The 24,641-nt window shown below is 54.0% G+C and overlaps 1 protein-coding gene across 1 annotated transcript; it reads left to right on the top strand.

The window, feature by feature from the left end:
* Positions 1–1,348: 1,348 nt before the first annotated feature.
* On the top strand, positions 1,349–23,915 carry LOC114213324 (ATPase family AAA domain-containing protein 3). The gene is made up of 16 exons (XM_028108466.1): positions 1,349–1,646; positions 5,997–6,073; positions 6,999–7,100; positions 7,423–7,482; positions 8,920–8,989; positions 9,278–9,443; positions 9,644–9,713; positions 12,144–12,299; positions 13,320–13,376; positions 13,773–13,898; positions 14,100–14,224; positions 14,724–14,775; positions 15,102–15,172; positions 16,033–16,200; positions 17,088–17,196; positions 23,581–23,915. The coding sequence occupies exons 1-16, from the start codon at positions 1,445–1,447 to the stop codon at positions 23,743–23,745; spliced, it is 1,776 nt and encodes a 591-aa protein (XP_027964267.1). The 5' UTR covers positions 1,349–1,444; the 3' UTR covers positions 23,746–23,915.
* The last annotated feature ends 726 nt before the right edge of the window (positions 23,916–24,641 follow it).

Here is a 24,641-nt window from a genome sequence, read left to right as displayed (position 1 = left end):
TATAGTTTGTGGCTAATCCATAAAAACCTTGATGGCCACTGGTGTGGGGGAGGGGGGTATCCGGCTGGGAAACTCATTTGGCTTTCTCTTCATCTGAGGGTGAAAGATCACAGGATCATCTTTAATTCTTTTCCCTTATTTTTATTCAGCATTAAAATTGTTTTCAGTCCAGTGGGGGCAACTCCATATAATTCTGGGAACTCAACCCATTCCATCAAGCAAAGACTAAAGGGGCAACTTGGATGTTGGCCCTAGAAGCGAACTTTGGGTACTGTGGGTTCTAGAGCAACGCTGGCTCTGCCCATCCTTTCCTCCCTCTGCCTCAGGCGGGGTCAGCCTGCCCCTTTGTCCCGGAAGCAGGCACGTGGCCTTTGGAGGTGCCCCAGAAGACTGGACCCCTCCTCCAGCAAGGACGCCCTCTTGTGGGACTTTGTGGGGGGCTGCTCTGCCTTTCCGCGCTTCTGGGGTTGAGATCTGTCTCCCTCCAGTTGTGAGCCACTTTGAAGTAGCCTCCACACCCAGGGTGGAGCCCGGCGCGGGGTTTGAACTCAAGACCCTGAGATCAAGAGTCGGATGCTCAACCAACTGAGCCAGCCCGTGAGCCACTTCTGAGTGATACAAAGGATCGTGCGAGCACGGACCACGGTGGCTTGCCGAGACGCCGAAAAGGAGGCCGGGGCGAGCTTGTTCTCCAGCCGGCTCGTTCACCTGATGGCGGCTGCAGGGGACTGGCAACAACTGCGTTCCTACCCTTCTAACACCTTACTAAGCGCCGACATTGTGCGCGAGCACCCAGACCCACCGAGCGCAGCCTCAGCCCTCCAGGGGCCCCTGCGGCCCGGTCGCGGGCGGCGGGTCGGGGGCGCGGAGTCGAGGCCCCGCCCCGCGCCTGCCCCGGATTGATTTTCCCTCGCGGATCCGCCGCTTTCCGCAGGCTCTCCCTCCGGCGGCCGCTCCCTCCGTCCGGGTCTCACCGCCCTGTCGCCGGGACCTCCGGCACCAAGTACCCCCGCCCCGGCTCCCCGGCACCTGCCTCTCCGTCTCCGCCTCCTCGGGGTTCTGCGGGAACCCGCAGCAACGCGACACAGAACGGACGTATAACCAGGAAATGACGTAAACAAGGGCACACATGCACCCAACCCATTTTGTCCCTGATCGGTCCCCGTAAGTAGGCGTTCCGGCCGCCCCTCGACGGCCCGCCCGCAGAGCCAGTTTGGGCAATCCTGGCGACGACGCTGGTGACGTCACGGCAACTGCGGCCAGTCAGAAGGCCGCACGGTCCGCGGCCCTCATGCGCTTCCGTCGCCTGGGAGGAAGAGGCGTTGTCGCGCCTGCGCAGGACCCTGACCACCGGCTTGGCGGCGCGTGGAGGCCGCTCCGATCCGCGCGCTTCGACGCGGCTTCGGCTCCCGGCGGCTGCCGCGACGCGCGGCAGTCGCGCGCCATGTCGTGGCTCTTCGGGATCAAGGGTCCCAAGGGCGAAGGCGCGGGGCCACCGCTGTCCCTGCCGCCCGCTCAGCCTGGGGCCGAGGGCGGCGGGGACCGTGGCGCGGGGGATCGGCCGGCGCCCAAGGACAAATGGAGCAACTTTGACCCCACGGGCTTGGAGCGCGCGGCCAAGGCGGCGCGGGAGCTGGAGCATTCGCGTGAGTGCGGCGGAGAGGGTGGGGCCCGGTCTGGGGTGGGGGCCGGGGGCGGTCGGGGCGCCTCCACCGAGAGCCAGTCCACCGAGCCCCCGGGCATGCCGGGTCCTGGGGCGCGTTTAGCTCCGTCGTCGTCTGAGTGGTAGGCGGCTATCTGCAGTCCCACTTGCCGGGTGAGGAAACTGTCCTACAGGAATAAACCTGGCCAGAGCCACCTTGCGTGCCGCGAGCTTGGGGATACCAGCACCCTTGGCACCTTCCAAGCTGTCAAGCGTCCTTCAGTGACGAACTGGTGCAGATGGAATTTTGAGAGGTCACAGGTAGCAGGTGCCCGGGCTGGAGCCCGGCGTTCAGTTCCTGTCGAGTAGGGAAGCTTCTTGCGCCTCTTGCTGCCTCCACGTGGCCAAAGCATGGCCAGATCCGGTCCGTGTGTGGTGTGAGCAATTGTCTACTTGAGAAGGGAAGTACAGTTGAGGGCCATTGGTTTTATGGAAAATAAAGCAGCTTTGTGCTTATTGAAAAGCATTAGCGTTCAGATTGAAGGGGTCTGTAATGCAGTGCAGGTCAGTCTGTCCTGGCCCCTCCAGGTAGCCTTCCCGACTTAGGGCCCTCAAGGCACCTCATTGGCTGGACCTTCACTAACCCTGCTTCCTTTCCTCCCAACTTTCTTTTCTCTTATTCGCTTAATGATTTGTTCTAGGATATAGTCTTAAGTGTTTGAGAACCTAGAATGTAGAAGACACCCAATAAACACTGATTGAAAGAACACAATAGTTCTCAGATTTCTGATTAAGCAGAGATGCCCTTTTTTCAAAGGAGGCTGTATTAAGAAGCTGTGTTATAAACAGGTATAGAGGAGAATCTGTTTGAGGAGGGAGAGGCCTGGCACTTTGTGGTTCAGTCCCTGCCCTTCCCCAGGGGGCTGCAAGAATATCCTGGTGCAAGGGTGCCTGACTCTCAGATCCCCAGAGGGACATTAAGAACATTTGGATATTTGGGCCTGGGCTTAGGATGGCCTGTTTACTTAGGCTTAGCTGGAAGACCATCCTTCTCAGACTAGGTGTATTGAGTTTGCAAGGTAATTTCAGTTACTGGGTTGGGTTGAGAAACCCAGGTTGGGCTGGGCATCAAGGCACCTCAGATGATGACAGACTTTAAATATGTGACCCAATTTGTTGTTAAGGGCTTAGTGGGGGTGGCACATTTCTGCCCCAGCTCCTGTGACATTTCATTAACTCAATCGTACAGAGAATTTCAGAGTTTTCCCACTTTTATTTTAAAGATTTTTTTTTTCTTTTAAATTTATTTATTTGACAGAGACACAGCGAGAGAGGGAACACAAGCAGGGGGAGTGGGAGAGAGGGAGAAGCAGGCTTCCCGCGGAGCAGGGAGCCCGATGCGGGACTCGATCCCAGGACCCCGGGATCATGACCTGAGCCGAAGGCAGATGCTTAACGACTGAGCCACCCAGACGCCCCGAGTTTTCCCACTTTTGGAAGCTGAATCCTACTATCCCCAAACCCTTGCAGTTATGGGGGCCTTTGTGAATAGTCTTGAGTGTGCCTGAGGGGAGGCAGCTAAGGGGCCTATCTTTCTCATCTGACCATGCCTCTGAATAGCTCCCATGTCTTTGGTACCAGCTGCCCCACAGCTACTCCCCCAGAATATTCTCCACCTGAGTCCCCAGGGGCCACTGTCTGGAGTACGGTCCCTCATCAGTCTACATCCAATGATTTTTTTTTTTTTTTAAGATTTTATTTATTTGACAGAGAGCAATAGAGTACAAGCAGGGGGAGCAGCAGAGGGAGAGAGAGAAGCAGGCTCCCCACTGAGCAGGGAGCCCCATACGGGGCCCAATTCCAGGACCCTTGGATTATGACCTGAGCTGAAGGCAGATGCCTAACCAACTGAGCCACCTGGGCGCCCTACATCCAATGTTTCTATTTTAAGTGTGAGCCCTACTTCATTTAGTTTTTTTTTTTTTTTAAGATTTTATTTATTTGACAGAGAGAGAGAGACAGTGAGAGAGGGAACGCAAGCAGGGGGAGTGGGAGAGGGAGAAGCAGGCTTCCCGCGGAGCAGGGAGCCCGATGCGAGGCTCGATCCCAGGACCCTGGGATCATGACCTGAGCCGAAGGCAGATGCTTAATGACTGAGCCACCCAGGCGCCCTTCATTTAATTTTTTAATTTTTTTTTACATTTTAAGTAATTTCTATACCCACCGGGGGCGGGGTTCTTAAACTCACAAACCCAAGTTCACGAGTCACATGCTCATCCAGCTGAGCTAGCCTGGAGCCCCTCTACTTCATTTTGTTCCTGCCATCCTTCTTGGCCTAACTACTGGCCAGTGGGAGAGGTTTTGCCTTGGTGAACCACCTCTTCCTGTCCCCAGCCCCTTCTTCCCAGGGTGCCTTTTGCCTCTCTGCTCAACAGCCCCTCTCCAAAACCTGTCTTCTTGGTACTCCCAGCTCATAGGCAGCAGCACCTGCCTTGCTGGGCTGAGCCTGTTCATTTGACCTCACCGCTCTTTCCAGGCAAACCAAGATGCCCTCAGCTGCTCCCTGTATTATGACCGCCTGCTCTGTCCTTTGGGTCCAGCCTGATGCTCCTTCATCCCCTAGGTCTCTGGGCCTTCCTTGGAGGTCTGAGCAGCACATTTGGCCTTGAGCTCTTTGAGTACTCCAGTCCATGTGTCTGCACACTCCATGAAGGTACATGTGTAAAAGAGCCCCTTGCCTGTAGTAGGAGCTACATTAATGCTTTGGAATGCACAACTCCTGTTCCAGGATGATTTTAAGGTGGTAAGTTATCATTGGTAGTGTTAAAATTGTAGCTTGTGATTAGTGGGGCACGTGGGTGCCAGGCACCGTGCTGAGGTTACCTGCTCTCACATTTCCCTCTTTCGAGAGTCAGTGGCTGAGGGATCTCTAATTGCCCCATTTTCAGGTGAGGTTAACCTGGCTGACTAAAGTCATGCTGTGAGTGACAAGGGCAGCTGGGACCTGGTCTCAGCATTGTTGCCCTGAGGCACCCACGGTCCTCTCTGCTGCAGCAGGATGAGCACTGTTGTGCTTTCACGCCCTCCTGCTCAGTAGGGGCTCCTAGAGTCTGTTCAAGCCTTGGCTTTGTGGCTTCCCAAATTTACGGTGCAGGATATGGGACCCTGGTGCCTTTGTGCCGCCTCTCCTCAGGGGCGGGTCCTCAGGACTCCTGTGCCTCCGATCGCCAGATTCCCAGGGGAGAGCCTTGCAGTGAGGTGTGGGAGGCTGTGTCAGCCCGATCCTGACTGGCTCTGAAGGTCCTTCCCAGGCTCAGGCACTATGTGCTCTCCACACTGCTGGCCCTAGTGGACCATCAGATACCACAGCTTCCTCCCCATCCATCTCAGCGTGTGAGGGTGCTCACAGATCTGCACACAGAACTCATGCTCTGGTTAATGATGCGTTTGCCGCAGCTTGGGCATGATGGGTACTGGGGTCTGCAACTTACTTCGAAGGCTTCAAAAAGTAAGGTCACCGGGCTCAGGTGGAAGGATAGATGTGTGTGGTACACAAAGGGAGAAAACCAGGTACATTGTTTCATCAGGGAGCTGGGTTCACAGGGATTCCCTACTCTCTTTCCATGCTGTTACGTATTAGAATATTTTTTATAGTAAAATCTTATGTATGGGAGAACTGTGTCATCACCGAAACATTTGAGAAGCCAGATGCACGGGTTTTTTGGCTAGGAGAGCACCAGAAGTTAGTTTTTTTAGAACACTCAAGTATTGATGGATATGAATCACACCTTATGAAATACACACAGAAGATCTTTATAACGTGTGTGTTTGTAACACAAGGTCTGTGAAGAGCCATCACTCTGTGTGCATTGGCTTATTTCTAACTTGTTTACTTCCTATTCATTGTACTACTTCCATGTGTTTGGTAGCAGGTTAGTAATAATAGGTATTGGAGACTTAAGAGAAACGTACCTACCACGAAAAATAAGGTACTCTAGCTACCGGTTGCTTTTTGTTTACTTGGGACTGTGACTGCCATGTTGACCCTCCTACTCTCAACTAGTGTGGGGCAGCCTTTCTGATAGCTCTCTGGGACGTGACAGCTGCTGGGGGGTAAGATCTTGTATGTGGGGCTTTCTGTTGGGAGTGGAGCAGACATAGGTGATGAGAAGGGGGCAGTGGTCTTGGAGGGAGGGGTCACCAAACAAAATCTGGTCCAGGAATGAAGGTGGGCACATGTGTTTTCTGGTCGAGGTGAGCTGTGGAGGGGTCTCCCTGAAAGCCCCCTGGCACACAGGAATGCTTGCCTGGTGCCCAAGTGTCCTAATGCCCACTCTCTTCCTCGCCCCCACAGGACATGCCAAGGAGGCCCTGAGTCTTGCACAGATGCAGGAGCAGACGCTGCAGCTGGAGCAACAGTCCAAGCTCAAAGTGAGTAGTGGGGCTGGTGCTGGCAGAGGTAGGCCACATTCCTGTGGTGGAGGGATGACCTGCAGAGAGAAAGTGCATGTGGGCGGTGGGCACAGGGCGGGTTCCTCAGACATCTCCTTTCTTGGATTTGCCTTCTTGCTTGTGGTTAGAGGGAAACAGGAACAGGTCAAAGAGGCGCTGGGTTTGTGGCCTGAGTTCTTGCAGCAGAACTGCCTGGAAGGGCTGAGGTAGGTGAGGACCATCTGGTCTCCCCAAGGGAGATTCTTACCTGGTTTCTCTGCATTCGGCAGGACGTTTATGCTGAGCACATAGCAAGCATAGAAAAGGCACAGGCTCTGCCCTCCATCGTTGGCTATTGTAAGGCATAGTCCAAAAGTGAGCACGTGGGGCGCCTGGGTGGCTCAGTCGATAAGCGTCTGCCTTCAGCTCAGGTCCTGGTCCCCGGGTCCTGGGATAGAGCCCCGCATCGGGCTCCCTGCTCCGTGGGAAGCCTGCTTCTCCCTCTCCCACCCCCCCGCTTGTGTTCCCTCTCTCGCTGTGTCTCTCTCTGTCAAATAAATAAATAAAATCTTAAAAAAAAAAAATGAGCACATGACATAAGCCACCATGGAAACAATGTTGGGGAAGGGAGTGGCAGACACCCCAGGAGACCATCTCGCTCCTTTGGGGCCCAGCCCTGTTTTCCTGGCACTTCACTACCTGTGGTCTGGGTCGTCCTGGGCCTTGGTGCCCATGCAGCTGGGAGCTGACCGGCATGTGGGGTGCTGGTCCAGGCTGTGTTTTTTGGATGCCCCTCCTGCTCCTGTCCAGCCCCTTTGGAGCCTACCTGGGAAAGGATTGTTGAGGCAGTGTGAGCCCTGAGCCTCAGAGTCCTGAGAGGGAGGCCCACCAGCTCTGGACTTGCAACCACTGGTATATTCTGTAGGAATACGAGGCCGCTGTGGAGCAGCTGAAGAGTGAGCAGATCCGCGTGCAGGCTGAAGAAAGGAGGAAGAGTCTGAGTGAGGAGACGAGGCAGCACCAGGCCGTAAGGACCACACGGCCACACAGGGTGGCCAGGGTGGAGCGCTGCGGGGGCACACCGTGGTCCCAAAATTCAGTCTGGGTCTGACTCTGACTCTGACTCTGGGGTGACCTTGTGCAAATATCGAAAGCCCATGGATCCCTCCGTGCTGAGCATGACGGGGAGCACACGTGTCTCAAGCGTGTGTGCTCATTAACAGCAGGTAGAGATGGGTGGCTTATCTGGGGGCCCAGCACCCAGTAAAGTCTGGATTCAGATGTTGGTTTCAGGCCGTCCACCAGCTTTTTCAGCTGAGCTGTATTCACACTGCCCTCTTCCTCCCTAGAGGGCCCAGTATCAAGACAAGCTGGCCCGGCAGCGCTATGAGGACCAGCTGAAGCAGCAGGTGAGCTTAGCACGTTTGCATGGGAGGGGAACTGCCTCTGTCTTCCCCGAGAGCACAGGCATATTTGGGGGCAGCTGTTGCGCCAGAATTCAGAGTTGTTTTACCAGCGGTAGGTGCTGGGTCCCAGGGATGCACACACACACGGGACACGGGCCTCCAGGCTCTGGCTGTGGTGAGGATTCTTCTGGGTCAGAATCTGAACCTGGCTGTGACAAGTTCATGGTAGAGGTGGTTTCCAAATGCTTGTACCTGTTAGGGCATTCCAAGGAAACCCAGCCGTCAAAAAGAATGAAATCTTACCACTTGCTACGACATGGATGGAGCTAGAATATATTAGGCTAAGTGAAATAAGTCTGTCAGAGAAAGACAACGTGATTTCGTTCATATGTGGAATTTAAGAAACAAAACAGGTGAACATAGGAGAAGGGGGAAAGCAAAGGAGAGAAGGAAACAAACCATAAGAGACTCTGAATGATAGTGAACCAACTGAGGGTCCCTGGAGGGAGGGGGTGGGGGAGGGGCTAGATGGGCGATGGGGGTGAAGGAGGCACTTGTGATGGGCACTGGTGTTGTACATAAGTGATGAACCACCGAATTCTGCTGAGGGCAGTATTGCACTGTATGCTAACTAGAATTTAAATAAAATTTCTTTTATTTTTTAATTTTTTTTAAAGATTTTATTTATTTATCGAGAGAGAGAAAATGAGAGAGAGCACATGAGAGGGGTTAGGGTCAGAGGGAGAAGCAGACTCCCTGCCGAGCAGGAAGCCCCATGCGGGACTCGATCCCGGGACTCCAGGATCATGACCTGAGCCGAAGGCAGTCGCCCAACCAACTGAGCCACCCAGGCGCCCTAAATAAAATTTCTTTTTTAAAAATGTAAATTTAACAGGGGAAAGACACTGTTTTGAGGACAGCTGTGAGTCTGGACTGAAGGTGCCCAGAGGTCTATCCTGTGGTGGAACCGTGCTAGAGGCGGGAGCTGCTGCGCCCCCTCCCCCCCAAGCATGTGTGCATATGTCCTAGGTGGGGTTCAGACCTGCCTGCCAAGGGCTGTGGAGTGTGTAGGCCCCGGGGCATCATTCCCAGAGAGGTTTGGAGCCCCCAGGGGCAGCAGAAGTTTCCCCACAGGCTGGAGCAGCTCTTCCCTTAGATTGATTGTTGATAGTTTTCTAATATATTTTTTAAAGTTTTATTTATTTGTTTTAACGAGAGAGTGCGCGTGCATGAGCAGGGGTGGGGAGGCAGAGGGAGGAGGAGAGAAACTCAGGCAGTGTACTTGCTGAGTGCAGAGCCCGACATGGGGCTCCATTCCACCCTGAGATCATGACCTGAGCCGAAACCAAGAGGTGGATGCTCAACTGACTGAGCCACCCAGGCACCCCAGATCAGTTTACTAATTTTGAAAGCTTTTCCCTTTCCCCTGTGGCTTCTCAGCAACTTCTCAATGAGGAGAATTTACGGAAGCAGGAGGAGTCGGTGCAGAAGCAGGAGGCCATGCGGCGAGGTAGAGTTGGGCTTTGGGGGCTGTGTCCTTGAAGCCGCCCTAGGCTTGAGAAAGGCCCCTGGGGAAAGCAGGCTTAGGCACAGATACACGTTGTTTCAGGCACTTTGATCCCCAAGCAACATTTCCAAGATTCTCGATAGGGGCTCTGCGTTCCTTGGTTGGGACTTTGTAGCAGAAGCCTAGGCAGGCTGGGCATTCCCCCAGGGTCTGGGAGGAGGGTTGCCTGGGCCTCACGGGAAGGATTAGGGGGCTGTGGGCTGAACACCCTCCTGCCCTTTCCCTGGGCAGCCACCGTGGAACGGGAGATGGAGCTGCGGCACAAGAACGAAATGCTGCGGGTAGAGGCGGAGGCCCGGGCCCGGGCCAAGGCGGAGCGCGAGAATGCGGACATCATTCGTGAGCAGATCCGCTTGAAGGCTGCCGAGCACCGCCAGACCATCCTGGAGTCCATCCGGTGAGTTCCGGTCCCCAGAGGCACCTAGCACAGCCCTTCACGTGTGCCAGGAGGCCCTCGGTCAGTGCACTGGCAGGAGGCGGCCTCTCAGCAGGTCCTCCCGGGTGCTGACCTTCAGGACTGACCTTCAACGCCCTTGCCCTTTCTCCAGCCAAGGGCCTAGATCGTTTTCCCTGGTCACATCGCTGCTTCCTCTACAGGACAGCCGGCACCCTGTTTGGGGAAGGATTCCGTACCTTCGTGACAGACTGGGACAAAGTGACAGCCACGGTAAACGCTGCTGCCGCATCTTCCTGCTTGTGGCCTGTGTCAGGGTCGCTGTTGGGTCGTGTGCCTGGACTCAGTGGTGGGAAGTGTGCCAAGCAGGTCCAAGGTGTAAGCATTCGCTGCTTCTCTTCCCTGCCGCCCTCCTGCTGTGAAAACCGGATGAAGTGCAGCCTCTGGGTATGGGGCACAGGGAGCAATTCAGTGTTAACACTGGCTGTAGGTTTTTTAACCTTTGGGCTAGAAGATATGGGAAGAGGTGCTAGAGCTTTAGTTTCCCTGTTCCTTAGAAGTGCTGCCCTTTGGAAAATGTAATTGGGGGGCGCCTGGGGGGCTCAGTCGTTAAGCATCTGCCTTTGGCTCAGGTCATGATCCCGGGGTCCTGGGATCGAGCCCCGCATCGGGCTCCCCGCTCCGTGGGAAGCCTGCTTCTCCCTCCCCCACTCCCCCTGCTTGTGTTCCCTCTCTCGCTGTGTCTCTCTCTGTCAAATAAATAAATAAAAATCTTTTAAAAAGATAATAAAAAAAAAGAAAGAAAGTGTAACTGGAAATCTTTCTGGCAGCCTCAAGGGTGGGGCCCAGCTAAAACTCCAGGGGCGTCCCAGAGATGTGGCCATGAACCCCTTTAAACCATGCTCCTGTAACGGTTCCCACCCTCTAGCGGGAAGCGGAGGGCAGCCAACAAGGCTGTAGGACTCCAGGCACACATTCTAAGGCCCTGTGGTCTGTGCCCTGTGCCGCGCGGCTGCTCAGCACTCGGTAGAGGGGAGGGCTTCAGCCAGGACTGGTTCCCAAACAGCACACCGACTCTGCAAGTACTTCCTAATGTCAGCATTGGGCTGGGCACCGCTCTAGGTTGCACAGTGTGACTTGGCACCTGCTCACATGGTACTGAAACCCTAACAAAGGGTGAGACAAGTAACCACGCTGACCATGAGCGTCCCTGTGCACCCACATTCCTGGCCTGTTGGCTTCCGAAGCTCTTTCTGCAAGTGCCCTGCTTTGGGCGTAGTTCCAGCCTCTTTCTGGAGACAGTGAGAAGCAGCAGGGGAGGTCAGGCTGTGCCTCAAGGAAAGCAGGGACTGGACTCCTGGGGGAGGGCCAGGATGCAGCTCGTGAGACTGCTGGCTTTTTTTTTTAAGATTTTTATTTATTTAATTGACAGAGACAGAGAGGGAACACAGGGATGTGTTTCGGTTTCCCGCCGAGCAGGGAGCCTGATGCGGGGCTGGATCCCAGGACCCTGGGATCATGACCTGAGCCGAAGGCAGTCGCTTAACCAACTGAGCCACCCAGGCGCCCCCCCCCTTTTTTTTTTTAAGATTTGATTTATTTATTGGAGGGAGGGAGCACGAGGTGGGGGAGGGGCAGAGGGAGAGGGAGAAGCAGGTTCCTTGCTGAGCAGGGAGCCCCACGTGGGGCTCGATCCCAGAACCCTGGGATCACAACCTGAGCCGAAGGCAGACGCTCAACCGACTGAGCCACCAGGCAGCCCCTCCCCCCAGAGTGTTTCAAAGGTGTTCTGACTGCTCATGTGGTCTGAGCACTCTGTGCACTCGGATCTTTCCAGACCTTTCCAGCTGTTGTAAACTTGAATCTCTGTTGAATCTCATGTCCTTCAGTCTGGGATCCTCACCTGCCCGGGGCAGTGTTGTGGGCTGACAATCAGTCCTGGCCTGCCCCCTGACAGAGCTCCTTGGTGGGGAATCCAGGCACAGGCTGAGCAGGAAAATGCCCCTTGGCCATCCTTCCTATTTGATCAGCTGCTCACGAGTCAAGCGAGTCAAGCGTTTACCTTCCCAGCAAGCTGGGTAGACCCACGGAGGGGTGGTCATTGGAGAGTGCTAGGCGACGTCAGAGGTGGCTGGATCCTTGGGGCCGGCCCAGCCCCACCTCCCCTATCACAGGCCTCTTGTTCCTGTCGCTGTAGTCACCACCTGGTCTCCTGGAACCTCGTTCCTGTGGTCTTAGAGAGTCCTTGCTTCCCCCTGCAGTGGCCAGGCTGTTTGTCTTGTAGGGAAGACGTTTCAGTTTCGTTTCCAGGTGTTGGCATACTTTCCAGGAATCTCTTGTAGTTCTTGGTCACCTGCCCTGTGATTGTGCTCCCACCACAGTATTGGGTCTGTCTCGTGTGAGCCCCAGGGTCTCTCTGTCTCTTCATAGGTGGGGCTCCTGTTGCCTGGAAGCTTCCGTAATTCTGCTGGAGTGCATCCTCCAGTAGCTTTCTGAGAGAGGGTGGTTATGATAAGTTTTTTGATATCGTGCCTGTCTGGAAATATCTGCGGTCATGTGAAATCGAGCGCCAGCCAGGACGCTGCTCTGTGACCCTTGCCATCACCTTGCATGGGATGGGCTGGGGGAGGGCGCAGTGCTGACTGCTGACAGCCTGGTGCAGGATTGGTGGGTTCCGCCTGCCTTCTCGCTGCCCTGCTCTAGGTGGCTGGGCTGACGCTGCTGGCCGTCGGAGTCTATTCTGCCAAGAACGCCACATCTGTTGCTGGACGGTACATTGAGGCCCGGCTGGGGAAGCCGTCCCTGGTGAGGGAGACATCTCGTATCACGGTGCTAGAGGCTCTGAGGCATCCCGTGCAGGTAATTGTGGGCCCCGTCCTCCCTAGAGTGGTGTGTCCTTCCCAGTTCTTTCTGGCATTTTTCAGCCAAGTTGTGAACGTGTGTCTTCATTTCCCCCTCTTTACCCAAATACTGTCTATTCTCTCCGGCATGTTGGATTTGGTTGTGGCTTTTTTCTCTCTAATGGTGTTCTGGGAGCCTGTCCACATCGGCACTGAGGAGACCCTCACCCTAGTCCACTCGGTCACCTCTGTGGATTTGTTAATGTGACTGTCCCCCTGGGTAGATATTGGGTTGTTTACAAAATCCTGGGGCTCCTGTGTGCCATCGTCCTGTGAGAGAAGTTGCTGGAAGCCGCACAGTATGAGCTTCCTTCCTCGAGGGGAGCCAGGCTTTCTGCCCGGCATGATGTCCTCCCACGGGGTGTGGCTGGATCTCCATAGTGATCACTGTGGGTAACTGAGAAAATGAAGATGAGTAAAGAATCTTTTTCTTTTTCTTTTTTAAGATTTTATTTATTTGAGGGAGAGAGAGGATGAGTGGGGGCGGAGGGGGCGGGGCATAGGAGCAGAGGGAGAAGCAGGCTCCTCACCGAGCAGGGAGCCCGATGCAGGGCTCCATCCCAGGACCGTGGTATCATGACCCGAGCCGAAGGCAGACCCTTAACTGACTGAGTGCCCCAGGTGCCCCCAGATGACTAAAGAATCTGAAGGGGCTCCTGGGTAGCTCAGTCAGTTAAGCGTTTGGCTCTTGATTTCATCTCAGGTCATGATCTCAGTGTCGTGGGATTGAGCCCCACGTCGGGTTCCCTGCTGCAGACTTGTGCGCTCTCTCTGTAAGTCGCCTAGGCCAGTAGCACGGACAGCCTCATAGGCCACCCGTCTACAGTGGGAGTGGGGCCCAGTCACATGTGGCCTGGAGTGTGAGTGCCACGGCAGTTCTGTTCCCACGTGGCAGTCTAGCTGCTCCCGGCGCTCTGTGCCAGTGTTGTGGGCTCTGCTGATAAGCTTGACTGTCCCCATGTTGTGCCCCCCCCAATAGGTCAGCAGGCGGCTCCTCAGTAAGCCTCAGGACGCACTGGAGGGCGTCGTCCTCAGTGTAAGTGGTGCTGCCCATGGGGGGCTGTAATAGGCTTTGGGGTGGGAGGTGCCCTTCTGCCCATGGAGGTTTTCTACAGGATGGGGCTGCTTTTCATTCCCTTTTTTTTTTTTTAAGATTATTTATTTATTTATTTGACAGAGAGACACAGCAAGACAGGGAACACAAGCAGGGGGAGTGGCAGAGGGAGAAGTAGGCTTCCTGCGGAGCAGGGAGCCCGATGGGGGCTCGATCCCAGGACCCTGGGATCATGACCTGAGCTGAAGGCAGACGCTTAACGACTGAGCCACCCGGGCGCCCCAGCTTTTCATTCCTAAAGTAGAATGCCTGGGGTAAGCTGCCTCTTGGGGCTGCCAGGCAGCAGAGTGTCCCCCAACCTACCATGTCCCCTGGCAGCCCAGCCTGGAAGCACGGGTGCGGGACATTGCCATAGCAACAAGGAACACCAAGAAGAACCATAGCCTATACAGGAACATTCTGATGTATGGGCCTCCTGGGACTGGCAAGACCCTGTTTGCCAAGGTGAGGGCGCACGGCTGCACAGGTGGGTTGGGGTGCCATGGGCAGAGGCTGCAGCTGTGACTGTTAGGGATGGGCCACGTAGGAGGGGCCAGCTTTCCAGGCAAGGGGCATCCCTAGCAGTACCTGGTGGTGGGGGCCAGGCTCAGTGCATTTGAAGGGGACTTTGCCCTCCACCCCCACCCCTGCCCCTTTCTCGCCTAGAAACTTGCGCTGCACTCAGGCATGGACTATGCCATCATGACAGGCGGGGATGTGGCCCCCATGGGGCGGGACGGTGTGACTGCCATGCACAAGGTCTTCGACTGGGCCAGTACCAGCCGGCGAGGGTGAGCCGGGCCCCTCCTGGGATGGCCCCCCACGTACATGCGCGTGCATGGTCCGGGTTCCTAACGGCCACCGGAGTGCCAGCTGGGGGGTGGGTTTGGGGGGCGGTGTCAGTGACTTCCCCTGCAGCCTGTCTCCATGGTTGTGCACAAGGCTGGAATACTCTGGGGTCAGGAGTCCAAGGGAGAAATTCACCCCGGGAATAGATTCCTGGTGGTTTGTGCTCATCACGGGAGCCTTGCTTTTAACACGTTGAAGACAACAGGCTGCCAGCCCCGATACTGAATTTAGTGCCAAATTAGGATGTTTGGCACAAACCAGTCGCTTCCGCGCAGCACTGGTACTGGGCATTCCCCTGTCAGGTCTGGGGTCCCCAACTGCTACTGAGGTTAGCCGGTGCTTTGTGTTCCTGAAACTGAGTTCAGTTTTAGGGTGCTTAGCGCCTTAGCATGCAGCTGGGTGGCCCTCACCCCCTTCTCGTTCGTCCTTTTCCCTTCACAGCCTCCTTCTCTTTGTGGATGAAGCGGACGCCTTCCTCAGGAAGCGAGCGACTGTGAGTATTCTGGAAGCTTCTTTCTGGCCTGCTGGGCCCAGCCGGCTGTAGGTGAGCAGTCAGGAGTGGTGTCCAACGTCCGTGTCTGCTTTACAGGGAGGTTGCTGGTCACTCACAATGATGTCTGACCAAACCTGCTCCTCAGCTGTACTTTGTTCATAAATTTAGTCTGAAAAGCAGGAGTTGATCCCGGGGCATCTTTTAAAGTTCCCTGAAGTTAAGTCTCATGGAGACTCTGTTGTGTGGGGCTCTCAGAGGGATGGAGTGGCGCCTTTGTTTAATTTCCCCTGGCTGCCTCCTAGCTGATGCCAGAACTTCGTTTGCAGGAGAAGATCAGCGAGGACCTCAGGGCCACCCTGAATGCATTCCTGCACCGGACAGGACAGCACAGCAGCAAGTGAGGGCCACCGCCGGTGCGAAGCCCCTTCGCAGAGGGAAACTGAGGCTCCGCTTGAGCTCACACGGCTGCTGTGGGGCAGGGCTGGAACAGGGCAGGCACACTTGCCTGGGCGATGGGAAGGGCCAGTCAGGGTGCAGGGGGTTTTGTGGAGACCTCTGAGAAGATGTGCTGGGGAGTCTCAGGAGAGCTAGGCGCAAGTCCTCGCCCACAGGTCACTGCACTTGGCATCTCTGCTGGCCCTCCATTGATGGGCTGTAGGGGTGGTCACCCAATGGCCAGGTGCCCTGAAGCATAGGGTGCTCCGGAAAGGGGTTCACTGCTTCTGAATCCCCTAATCTTGCCCTCTTGCATTGTTGAGGGCCCTCCAGTCCTGTGCCCACTAGTTACCCAAGGGGCGCCTAGCCCTGCCGGTCATCTGTGCGGCCCCCCAAGTCATATGCTTCCGCCTTACCTGCTATGGCTACTGCCAGCAGAGCCCCCCGCCCCTCCTCAGACCCCCTGAGAGTCTGGGCCAGGTTCCTGCTGAGTTGGCCCTTCTGTTCAACTAGCTGAACTCCAGACCCTGCAGCTCAGGTTGGGAAGGGGCAGAGGTCTCAGACTGTGGGGACCCTGTTTCTCCACACACTAAAGCTTAAATGGCCACCCCAGCAGGCTGGGCCCTCGGTCAGTGGAGAGGTGTTCAAGGGAGGCATGGGTGGCAGAGGGCAGTGCTGGGCCTTCCTGGGTTTTTCAGGTTAAAAAGCTGCCAAATAGATTCTCCTAGAAAATTGTCCTGTGTGGGTTTAAGAGGCTCCCTACCCTGGGGACCAGCACCCAGGTCAGGCAGCCCCTTAGCCCCTGCTGTGTGCTGGCTTCAGGTTCATGCTGGTCCTGGCCAGCAACCAGCCCGAGCAGTTTGACTGGGCCGTCAATGACCGCATTGACGAGATGGTCCGCTTCGACTTGCCCCAGCGGGAGGAGCGGGAGCGCCTGGTGAGGATGTATTTCGACAAGTACATTCTGAAGCCAGCCACAGAAGGAAAGCAGTAAGTGTCCTGATGGCCCGAGCACTGGGGGGCCCTCTGCACCCCACTAGTTCCTGGCCCCGATGCTGTACTCCCACCCTAACCCTGTGGGTCCACATGGGGGTCAGGGTTGCTCACCTGCTGGCCCCCTTGCCTTTTTGCCAGGTTTTTGACTCAGTGGCCATCATCACAAACTAGCTAGTATCTCCATCCTTTTCTGCTATGTGAAGTCTCTTAACAGTTTGGGGCTTTTGAGGAATGGAGGCTACAGTCAGGCCCTGGAGAGTGAGGGGCTGTGGTGGTGGTTGCCAGACCTTGGCTGAGCTTTGTTCACTCAGGTGGTCACGGCAGTCTTGGAGGTGACTCACCGTTGTCCACTACTCACCCCGCCTCCCGGGAGCCGGGGCCCCTCGCCAGCACACAGTAAGGCCCCCATTCTGTAGAAGTCATCAGGCGATGGGGAGCCCCCACATTCTGCCCGGGCCACCCTCGCTCATTGCTCTGTCCCGAGTGCTCCATATAGGCAAAGGCGGGTCTATTTTTAGCCATCTCCAGGGAGCCAGATCTCACAGCAGCACTGACCTGAATCCCTCCCGTTGCTGGTGGCAGTGAGAGCCGTCTTCTGTTCTAGGGCGGGCTTTGCCCGCTCGTGCTGTCCCTCTGCTGCCGGAGCCCTTGCGTTCTATCTGGGCCTCCTTTCTCCTTTGCACCTGGCTGGCCCCAGTACCCCCACCCCCACCCCAGCCTCCCAGTGGCCCGTTCTGGCCTGACTGCAGTCCAAACACTGTGGTCTGAGTTTCTGGGTCCTTTTTTCCATGGGTGTTTGACTGATCGTCCTGGTCTTTAGCCAGACCTGACAGACATCCTATCGTCCACATGGGAGCACCACATGGGAATTTCCTTCACAGGCGCTTGAAGCTAGCCCAGTTTGACTATGGGAAGAAGTGTTCGGAGATTGCACGCCTGACGGAGGGCATGTCGGGCCGGGAGATCTCCCAGCTTGCTGTGGCGTGGCAGGTGAGCTGGGGACGTGCACCCTACTACAGGTGTGAGCTTGACCGATTGGGAAATACTGAGTCATTTGAAGGTAGCGGGTGCTGGTCCCTGCTCCCCCCGCCCCCAGGGTGTTTCTTTTGAAGGGTTTTCTGCACACAGATGTCATGCCCTGTCCTGCATTCTAGCCACCACCTGCTTCTGCCGCCCCGCGCAGGGAGGGTGTGGAGACGTCACTAGCTCTGGATGTTATGGCCTACCTCCTTGTCATTGTGGTTTTGGTCCAAATCAGATAGAGCTCTGAAATCACGTGGGGTTTCCTGGAAATGAGCCAAGTGTCATATGGGCATCAAGGTCCCACAGGCTCAGGCTTGATGTCTCAGGAACCTCTGGAGTCTGTCCCTAGCTGGGGCCTAGCACGTTTGGGGCAGGAGATTCTGTAGTTGGTGGGGGATAGGGGACCACAGGGGCACATGGAGCATCCTGTGAGCCAAAGGTGGGCTCATCAGAGGGCAAATGAGATGAGGAACCAAGGAGTGAATCTGATCTGATAAGGGGTTGGGCATCTCCTTCCTAGCTCTTCACCAGATAGAGACTGTCGGTGTTGAGGATTGTCTGCTCCATGCATGATCGGGTTTGCTGTGGGGTCTTGAGGGCAGCATAGAGCACATGAGTTGAGTTGACTTTGTCTTTGTGCTGTGGCCCAGGGCACATGGCCCAGAGTGGTTCTTGTCATTCCCTACACCCAGTTTCCTCCTGAAATGACCACAGGGCCCCCCACCAACCCCCCAGGGCAGGGGAGCTGGTTGACCTCCAGGAGTCCTGGGTGCAGACATCCAGAAAGCATTTGCAGGTTGGTGATTGCTGAGAGGGGAAAAGCCTTATCAGGTGGAGGTGCCGAATGGCTCGTGTCCACGGGCCAGGCCTTGGCTTTGTGTCGGCATTATGGCCTCTGTGGGGCCTGCGCTCAAATCTCTCTGAGGCTACCTGACAATCCAACCACAAGAAATGTAACAGTGCTGTTAAGGGAACATGTATTTTGTTAATTAGGCATCTACTTGGATTTGAATGTGGTAGCTTGGATACACAGAGGGACTGTATTAGTCAGAGTGAGCTGGGCTATGTGCTGTAACAGCTCCAGACTGCAAACTGTGTCCCCACATGGATCAGCGGGTGGTCTGCTCCAGGCCACCCTTACTCAGGACCGAGGCCTCATGACGGTGGCTCTGTTTCCATAATCAACAGGGTGGAGGATAGGATGTCTGTCAGCTTGGGCTGCTGTAACAGTACCACAGCCCAGGGGGCCTAAACATAGACATTCATTTTCCAAGGTTGTGATCACAGGCAGGAAGTCCTGGATCAGGGTGCCAGCATGGTGTTCTGATGGTGGCCCCCTTCCTGCCTTTTGGATGGTGATTTTCAGAGCTGGTTATTGGGCTTGCTCCTGCCTGCCCTGCCCCTCCTTCCAGGCTGGACTTCCTGGGGGGCCCTCATGCACTTGTTCCCTGAAGCCCCTGCTGCTTGTACAATGGTTTTATCAATGGAGTTCCTGCTGCCTCTTACCACTTGGTTGTGTGAATTCACCGTGTTGTTAGTATTATTCTTTAAACAAAATTTACCATTTTAACCATTTTTAGGTACACAGATGAATGGCATTAAGTACATTCACATTGTTGTGCAACCATCACCACCATCTGTTTCCAGGACATTTTCATCTTCCTAAGCTGAAATGTCATCCTGTTAAACACTAACCACCGCGCCATTCCGCCCCCCCCCCCATTTCCTGGCTCCTGCACTTCCACTTTCTGTGAATGTGACTCCTCTAGGTAGTGCATGTGAGTGGAACCATGCAGTATTTGTCCTTTTGTGACTGACTTATTTCATTTAGCATAATGTCCTTAAGGTCCAGCCATGTTGTACCATGTGTCAGCATTTCTTTTTTTTTTAAGGTAGAATCATAATCCGTTGTGGATATATTTCATTTTGTTAATCTCTTCATCCATTGAGATGGGACATTTGGGTGGTTGCTGTGAACATGGGTGTGCAGGTATCTGTGAAACCCCACTCTTCATTCCTTTGAGTATATACCCAGAAGTGAAATTACTGGATCATGTGATGAACTATTTTTAATGTTTGAGGCGCTGCTATGCCATTTCCTACAGTGGTTGGACCACTTCACATTCCCACCAGAAATGCACAGGAGTTTCTCACCCCCTCATCAACACTTGTTATTTTCTGTTTTTTGGATAGTAGCCATTCTAGTGGATGTGAAGTGATGTCTCATTGTGAGTTGAATTGCCTTTCCCTGATGATTAGTGATGTGGGTATCTTATGTGCTTTTTGGCCATGTATATGTTTTCTTAGAGAAATTTCTATTCATGTCCTTTGCCCATTTTTGAATCAGGTTGTTTTCTGTTGAGTTTTAGGAGTTCTTTATGTGCTGTGGATACTAACCCTTCATCAGAGATGTGACTTACAGATATTTCCTAGCCTTCAGTGAGTTGCTTTCTTACTCTTTATTTGGTTGATAATGTCTTTTGATGCCAAAAGGTTTGTTTTATTTTCTTGTAGGATTTTATTTTTGATTAATCTCTACACCCAACATGGGGCTCAAATTCACCACACAGACAGATCAAGAGTCCACTGACTGAGCCAGCAGAGTGGCCCCCTTCCCCCCCTTTTTTTTTTAATATTTTGATGCATAAAAGATTTTTTTTTAAGATTGTGCTTATTTATTTGAGAGAGAGAGAGCACAAACGGGGAGGGGTAGAGGGAGAAGGAGAAGCAGACTCCCCAGTGTGCAGGGAGCCCAGTGCGGGGCTTGATCTCAGGACCCCGGTACCATGACCTGAGCCGAAGGCAGACGCTCACCCGAATGAGCCACTCAGGCGCCCCTGCACAAAAGATTTTAATTTTGATATAGTCCAATTTGTCAGTTTTGTTTGTCACCTATGCTTTCAGTGTCGTAGAGAAGAAATCATCGCTAAATCCAGTGTCTGGAAGCTTCCTCTGTTCTTTGTTTTGTTTTGTTTTGTTTTGTTTTAGTAGCTTTGTAATTTGAGGTCTTATATTTAGGTGTGATTCTTTTTTTTTTTTCCTTAAATTTTATTTGAGAGTGAGCAAGAGCAAGAGAAAGCACGAGCGGCAGCGTGTGGGGGGCGGGGCAGAGGGAGAGGGAAAAGCAGACTCCCCGCTGAGCAGGGAGCCTGATGCGGGGCTCAATCCCAGGACCCTGAGATCATGACCTGAGCCGAAGGCAGATGCTCTGAGCCACCCAGGCGCCCCAGTGTGATTCATTTTTAGTTAAGTTTTGTGTGTGGTATAGGGTAGGGGTCCACCTTCATTCTCTTTTGCATGTGGATATCCAGTGTTCCCAACACCATTGCTTGAAAAGACTGTCCTCTCCCCATTGAATGGTCTTGGCATCCTTGTTGGAAGTCATCCGACCACACATGTGAGGGTTTCTAGGCTCTCTCTTCTACCCCATCGGTCTGTATAACTGCCCTTACGCCAGTACATTGATTTTGTTACTGTAGCTTTGTAGTAGATTTTAAACTCAGGAAATGTGAGACCTGAAAATCTTCTTACCCAAGACTGTTTTGACTCTTTGGCCTCCCTTGAGATTCTATATGAATTTTAGGATGGATTTTTTTTTTATTTTTGCAAAAAATATTGGGATTTTTGATAGGGATTGCAGTGAATGTGTAGATCGCTCTGGATGGTATTGACATCATAACAAGTTGAAGTCTTCCAATGAACGTGGATATCTTTCTAATTTTGAGATCTTTAATTCCTTTCAGCAGTATTCTGTAGTTCTTAGTGTAGAACTTTTTGGCCTTGGTTAAGTTAATTCCTAAGTATTTTTTTTCCTGATGCTATAAATGGAATTTTCTTAATTTCCTTTCCAGATGGTTCATTATTACCATATAGAAACACAAATGGTTTTTTGTTTTTAAGATCTTATTTATTAGAGGGCGAGAGAGCGAGAGCATGTGTGCACACAAGCACAGGGAGCAGCAGAGGCAGAGGAGAAGCAGGCTCCCCGCGGAGCAGGGGAGCCCGGCGTGGGGCTCCATCCCAGGACCTGGAGGTCATGACCTGAGCCGAAGGCAGACGCTTAACTGACTGAGCCACCCAGGCGCCCCAAAACACAAATGATTTTTGTGTGTTAATTTTGTATCCTGTAAATTTGCTGAATTTGCTTATTTAAGCTTTATTTTTTTACTCACAACCCTGAGATCAAGACGTGACCTGAGATCAAGAGTCAGACACTTAACCAACTGAACGACCCAGGCACCCTTAGTTTATTAGTTCTAACTTTTGAGGGGAATTTTTAGGGTTTACTACATATAAGAATATATATCATCTCTGGGGCGCCTGGGTGGCTCAGTCGGTTAAGCGACTGCCTTGGCTCAGGTCATGATCCTGGGGTCCTGGGATCCAGCCCCGCATCGGGCTCCCTGCTCCGCGGGAAGCCTGCTTCTCCCTCTCCCACTCCCCCTGCTTGTGTTCCCTCTCTCGCTGTGTCTCTGTCAAATAAATAAATAAAATCTTTAAAAAAAAAAAGAATATATCATCTTCAAACATCATTTTACTTCTTCCCTGCCAATCTGAATCCCTTTTATTTCTTTTTCTTGCCTAATTGCTCTGGTTAGGACTTCCACTACTGTGTTGAATAGTATTGGTGCGAGTGGGCATCCCTGACTTCTGCCTTACCTCCGAGGAAAAGCTCTTCGTCTTTCACCATTGATAATATATTTGCTGTGGGTTGTTCATAAATGACCTTTAGAACGTTAAGGACATTTTCCTCCATCCCTAGTTTATTGAGTGTTTCACCAAGAAAGGGTGTTGAATTTTGCAACTGCCATTTTCTGCATCAGTTGAGATGATCGTGTGGTTTTGTCTTTCATTCTATTAACATGGTGCATCATGTTGATTAATTTTCCTGTAAGCATCATCCTTGAGTCCAGGGCTTCCCTTTTTTTTTTTTTTTAATGAAGTTTCTTATGTTTCAGTAACTGCACGCTCACAGGAAAGTTGCAAGGATAGCGTGGAGCTTCCCCCACCGTGGTGTGACTCCTCTCACTGGGCACATTTGCCATGTCACTGTGGATTCCACCTCGGACCTGATGTTTTCCGGGACTCCTTCCAAAGTCCCCCATCTCGTTCAGTTGCCATGTCTGCTTGGGCTCCTCTGGGCTGTGACAGTTTTCACATGTCTCTTGTTTTTGATGATCCTGGCAGTTTTGAGGAGTGCTGGTCAGGTGTTACAGAGATTGTCCTTCTGATGTTTTTCTCACAGTTAGACTGAGATTGTGGGTTTTGGGAGAAGACCCCAGAGATGAGGTGCCCTTCTGGTCACGCCCTGACAGGGGACACGTGACGTCCGTACATCACAGGGATGTTGACCTGGTTAAGGTGGTGCCCGCCAGGTTTCTCCATGGTAAAGTTACTGGTTTCCCCTTTCCTCATTTCTTTGGAAGCCCATTGCTAAGTCCAGCCATCCCGCAATAGGGATCCTGGCCCCCTTGGGCAGACATGTCTGCTCAAATGCTGTGGGGTTCTGAAAGGGGATCCTGCACTCCCTCTGCCTTCCTACCAGGGAACCTTCCAGCGGCTTTGGGTGCTGAGCGTTCAGGGGCAGTTGGGCCTAGTGGGTTACTTTCTGACCAAGTTAGAATTGCTGGGGGCTCTGAGGGAGCGCTCTTCCTAGGGGGGTCCTGCTCTCCCCTCAGTGTCATGGACCTGCCCCCCCCCCCCAGCCTGTGGTGCTTCTGTTATCTGTGCCCTGGCCCTGAGGGTAGTTTTGCTCTCTGTGAATTAGGGGCCTTCCAGGTCTGCGTTGGGGGTGCTGAGCTGCTTCCTGACAGCTGGTCTCAGACTTTCTATTTTTAGAAAGTCATTGAGAAACTCAGTGATGCGAGAACATGGCACTCGTGCCAACTGGGGATGTGGGCAGGGCCATGGGCATTGCAGGGACGGTGGCTGCCATGGGCTGTGGATTCCCTTGTAAGCACGCATGCATGTGTGGACACTCCTGCACACACAGGGGAGCAGAGCATGTTCTGTTGGCATGTTGGCATGTGTGTGTTTTGCTGGGAGGCCACGCCCCCCCCGAGACTGAGCACAGGCCTGTGGTAGAGGGTATGGGCCAGCAATCCTCTTAGTGGACTCAACATCGCAGTCTTCGCCGCCACCCCTTCAGGTTCTGGAGGGCATCTCCAAGAGGCGAGCTCATGGGTGGTGCTCGCTAGGCTGGCTTATCCCTGGGTCTGGCCCTGTCCTGCAGGTGGGTGGTTCCTGGTGACTTGTGGGGCCCAGGGGCTGAAAGCCTGGGGCTGGGAGACCCTTTTCCCCTGCAGGTAGCCCCTCTGCGTGGCCTGCATCAGTGTTCTCTTTCCCTGCCAGGCCATGGCATATGCCTCCGAGGATGGGGTCCTCACTGAGGCCATGATGGATGCCCGGGTCCAGGATGCCATCCAGCAGCACCAGCAGAAGATGCAGTGGCTGAAGGCTGAGGGACCCAGGCCTGAGGGTAACCAGCCCCGGCTCCCAAGTACACAGGCTGAGTGAGCTGGGCCTGGATACCCAGGGGGCACATTGGCCAGGTGGCCCTGCCAGGAAGAAGCACCAAGATGCCCACTTCCCCCAGTGATGGGCCTACACAGCTGCCCACCTCAGCATTTTTAAATATTCCTCAGTCAGGGCCAGGACAGCATTAAAGGCCTCTGCTTGGGACCAACTGCAGTTGTAGTGTCTTTGTGGTAGGGTTGGCTCCTCTGTAGGCCAGGCTTTTCCCTTCAGGCTGTGGTGCTTGCTGGGTGGTCCACACTGGGGCCATCACCTGACCCCCAGGACACTACTGGGAGATGTGAGTCTCTAAGCCAGGCCCAGGGCTGGGGAGAAGCACTTGTCCCCATGTGCAGGGACAGTGGTCCAGCTGGTACTGCGGGTTCTCAGGTGCTGGCTAAGCTCTTGTGGCCCGCTGCTGTATCTGTGTCCAGAGGGGGGCTGGCCATGGGTAGGGGCCTGACCTTGCCCAGTCTCACCCAGCAAGTGAGGGCTGAGCAGAGCAGGCCCCTGCGCTGCTGGGTGGGAGCTGCTTCCCCTCCCCCCCACCCCCCCCCCCCGCCCCCCGGAACTAGGAAGAGGGAGATGCCCTGCATACGTCTGGCTGTGATACACCCAGAGGGTGAGAACTAGCTGCCAAGGACTGGTGGTGGTGCCTGAAGGGCCAGGGGCCCGCTGGCCAGGAATGTCCAGTGCTGGGGGTGCTGTCCTAACCCACAGGGTCTGTGGCCTTCCATCCATTGGAGTGGGGGTCTTTTTATCCAGAATCCAATAAAAACTTGAAAGGATACCTCACAATGTGTGTATCTCATGGCTGATTCAAGGGGCAGGGGCTTGAAGGGGTCACAGGTTCAGAGATGAAAGAAGAGGCAGAGACGGGAGCTTTCTGGAGAATTTAC

Source organism: Eumetopias jubatus, unplaced genomic scaffold (assembly GCF_037043125.1).
Source record: "Eumetopias jubatus isolate StellerSeaLion01/CBP00866 unplaced genomic scaffold, mEumJub1_p1.0 scaffold_4, whole genome shotgun sequence".
Lineage (NCBI taxonomy): Eukaryota > Metazoa > Chordata > Mammalia > Carnivora > Otariidae > Eumetopias > Eumetopias jubatus.
The sequence above is the reverse complement of the archived record's forward strand: the minus strand, read 5'-3'. Positions and strand labels throughout refer to the sequence as shown.

Bases quoted from the DNA above. Each gene is read 5' to 3' on its own strand.
- LOC114213324 (XM_028108466.1), top strand. From the start codon at position 1,445: ATGTCGTGGCTCTTCGGGATCAAGGGTCCCAAGGGCGAAGGCGCGGGG. The intron at 7,101-7,422 runs GTAAGGACCACA...CTTCCTCCCTAG, and splicing joins AGACGAGGCAGCACCAGGCC to AGGGCCCAGTATCAAGACAA. The intron at 16,201-17,087 runs GTAAGTGTCCTG...TTTCCTTCACAG, and splicing joins CCAGCCACAGAAGGAAAGCA to GCGCTTGAAGCTAGCCCAGT.